Source organism: Chrysochloris asiatica, unplaced genomic scaffold (assembly GCF_000296735.1).
Source record: "Chrysochloris asiatica unplaced genomic scaffold, ChrAsi1.0 scaffold00044, whole genome shotgun sequence".
Lineage (NCBI taxonomy): Eukaryota > Metazoa > Chordata > Mammalia > Afrosoricida > Chrysochloridae > Chrysochloris > Chrysochloris asiatica.
Genome location: NW_006408562.1, coordinates 13,381,253 through 13,383,707, shown reverse-complemented (window position 1 = coordinate 13,383,707; position 2,455 = coordinate 13,381,253). Strand labels below are relative to the sequence as shown.

Here is a 2,455-nt window from a genome sequence, read left to right as displayed (position 1 = left end):
TAATTACATATATCCATATGTAACAACCACTTTTGGGAAAATTCAGTCCATCTTTTCAAAAGGTACAGTGAGAAAAGTTGATGGTTTTTTTCAGTTGGCTTTAGCCACATCAGCTAAAATCATTGTGTGTAAATGTAATCCAGTGTTGTGTTCACTGGATTTGCAGCCGGGGAGACTGAGGAACAAAAATGAATTTCAACGGAGATCTGGTGCCCTGAAGGTATAGATTTGGGATGCTTCCACCACAGTGCCACAGAAACTGGTCAGAATTTGATGTCTAAGCTGCCAAATGGAAAGTCATTCTGCTTACAGCACTCTCATTAAAAAAAAAAAAAAAAAAAGCCAAAAGCGTTTTAGGAAAAAATACACATCTTGCTGAAAATTATTCGTCAGAAGAGTAAGTCACACAACAAAAATTATTCCAGAAACAAGACCAGGAGAACGTAGTTTTCAATTTTAACATTCGCTGTAGAGGAGGCCTTGACTTTCAAGGAGTGTTCACTTTCTCCATGGTATGTACACGGTGGTGATGTGTAAGATCTCAGAACGTGGCTCAGTGGCTCAGACACACTCATAGATCCCAAAAGAGACTTTGCTAATGTTTAACTTTTTTTAAAAAAATTGCTGAAACCTGCTTCTTGTTTTTAAGGACCAAAGAGGAGACTCGATCGAGAACCTTCCAGCGTGAGCAGAATGAACATATTGCTAAATCTAACGAGGGCACTATGTCTACAGGGTGTTGTGTTTGGCTGGCTTGTTTTCCCAAGAGAGGCTGAAATTGTTCTTGCATTAACTATCCTTAAGCCTGCCTGCTGGGCCATGATGAGTTCCAATGTCATTGTCATAGGGGGCTGTGGAACCCTTAAAGAACTAAACCATGGCTTTTAGCTTGAGTTTCATTGTAGCATACATAACCTTACAGACTAATGGTCCCTATGAGACTGGGTTTTATCCTTTGACACAAAGTGTCATTTATCTCAGATACCAGCAACATGGACATGTGAGTCAAGGATTTTGTTTCTTTGTTTGTTTAAAGGATACGAGCTGTGAAGAACTACCCACCTGACAATACTCCTGTGCCTAGGCCCATGTATCACGTACAGCTCACAGTAATCCCAAAAACCTGTGTAGCATTGGCACAAACGTTGTAGCGCAGATGCCAACAGACGTGTAGGTGACAAACTTGTAAGGCACTTCAATTTCCAGTCTCTGCCTGGCCTCCTTGTTCCTGATGACCACCCGGAACCACGAGTATAATACTTGAAGCGAAAGCTTTTGTACAAGTTGGCGAACCAAGAGGATCAACACAATGCCCACGGTAAATCTGGACAGCGCTAAAACGAACATGTCAGTGGTCAGCAGAGGGCTGTTCTGAATTACAGGGAGCGATTCGGCAGGCTTGGACATGAGCTGGAAAAAGTGGTTGATCCAGAACCCTGTGGTCACTCCAACCCCGACGGCAAGGATGGTGGTGGTGTCTGCTCTGGTTGGGCTATAGCAGTCGGACACGGGGTAATTGTAACACAAGAGATACAGCACAACTATGACACACACAGGGACGATGGGACTGGCTGAGTCCAGATGGTCAATGAGGGTCCAGGCGGGATAGGTGAGGGCAATGAAGAGCGCAGTGATCAGGACACCACCTACTACGTCCTATGGGAAGGAAAGAGAAAAGAGAAATTAAGCTGGTGAGTACTTACTTGCAGAAACAGGGAGTTCTGACTCACAGAGGGTTGACTGGATTGGTAATACAATTTTCAAATTGTTTTTATTTTACCGTACATGTTTAAAGAATCTGTGCAGTTGTCTAAACTTAAAAACAGGGAAAACGCCCATGCTATCCATATTTTATGTCTTTTCACTTGGCTGTTCTATAGTTTAGAGTAAGTTCCAGGTTGGTTTTCTTCATGCATCGCTCAATTACCCAGTCCCTTTAGTTTCATGTTACTGTTCGCTCTGCATGATAGCACACAGGTGGTTATACAGTCTTCGGGGAGGTGGCACCTGCATCCTTTCCATGCAGGCAGGACTTGAGGTTGCGCCCTGGCTGGAATGGAGGAGCCACGTCCCCAAACCAAGTACAGAATGCTTACTTAGCCCATAATCGGACTAGCTACTGTCAAGTCAACTCCAACTTGGGGACCCCATGTGTAGGTGAACTGTGCTCCGCAGGCTTTTTAAACGGCAGACTGTTTGGGATCACCAGCCCTTTCTTCTGCTGTGATTCTGAGAATACTTGAACCTCCAACCTTTTGGTTGGGAACCGAGCATGTTAACCCTATGCACTAGCCAGGAACTCCATATGAAGCTGCAGATGCTCAATAGTGTAATGTAATTCAGTAGAAATAAAAGAGGTGGCCAGCTTTTTCAATTCTGGATTTGTAATCATTTTGAATGGAAATTCCAGCTAAGGATGGGGAACTACACAGTGCTGCAGAAGGCTGCAGGTACT

At 43.9% G+C, this 2,455-nt stretch overlaps 1 protein-coding gene across 1 annotated transcript; it reads right to left on the bottom strand.

The window, feature by feature from the left end:
* Positions 1 to 1,104: 1,104 nt before the first annotated feature.
* On the bottom strand, positions 1,105 to 2,013 carry SGPP2 (sphingosine-1-phosphate phosphatase 2). The gene is made up of 2 exons (XM_006861924.1): positions 2,008 to 2,013; positions 1,105 to 1,656 (listed from the first exon to the last, which is right to left on the bottom strand). Exons 1-2 carry the CDS (start codon positions 2,011 to 2,013, stop codon positions 1,105 to 1,107), a joined length of 558 nt encoding a protein of 185 aa, XP_006861986.1.
* Between the last annotated feature and the right edge of the window lie 442 nt (positions 2,014 to 2,455).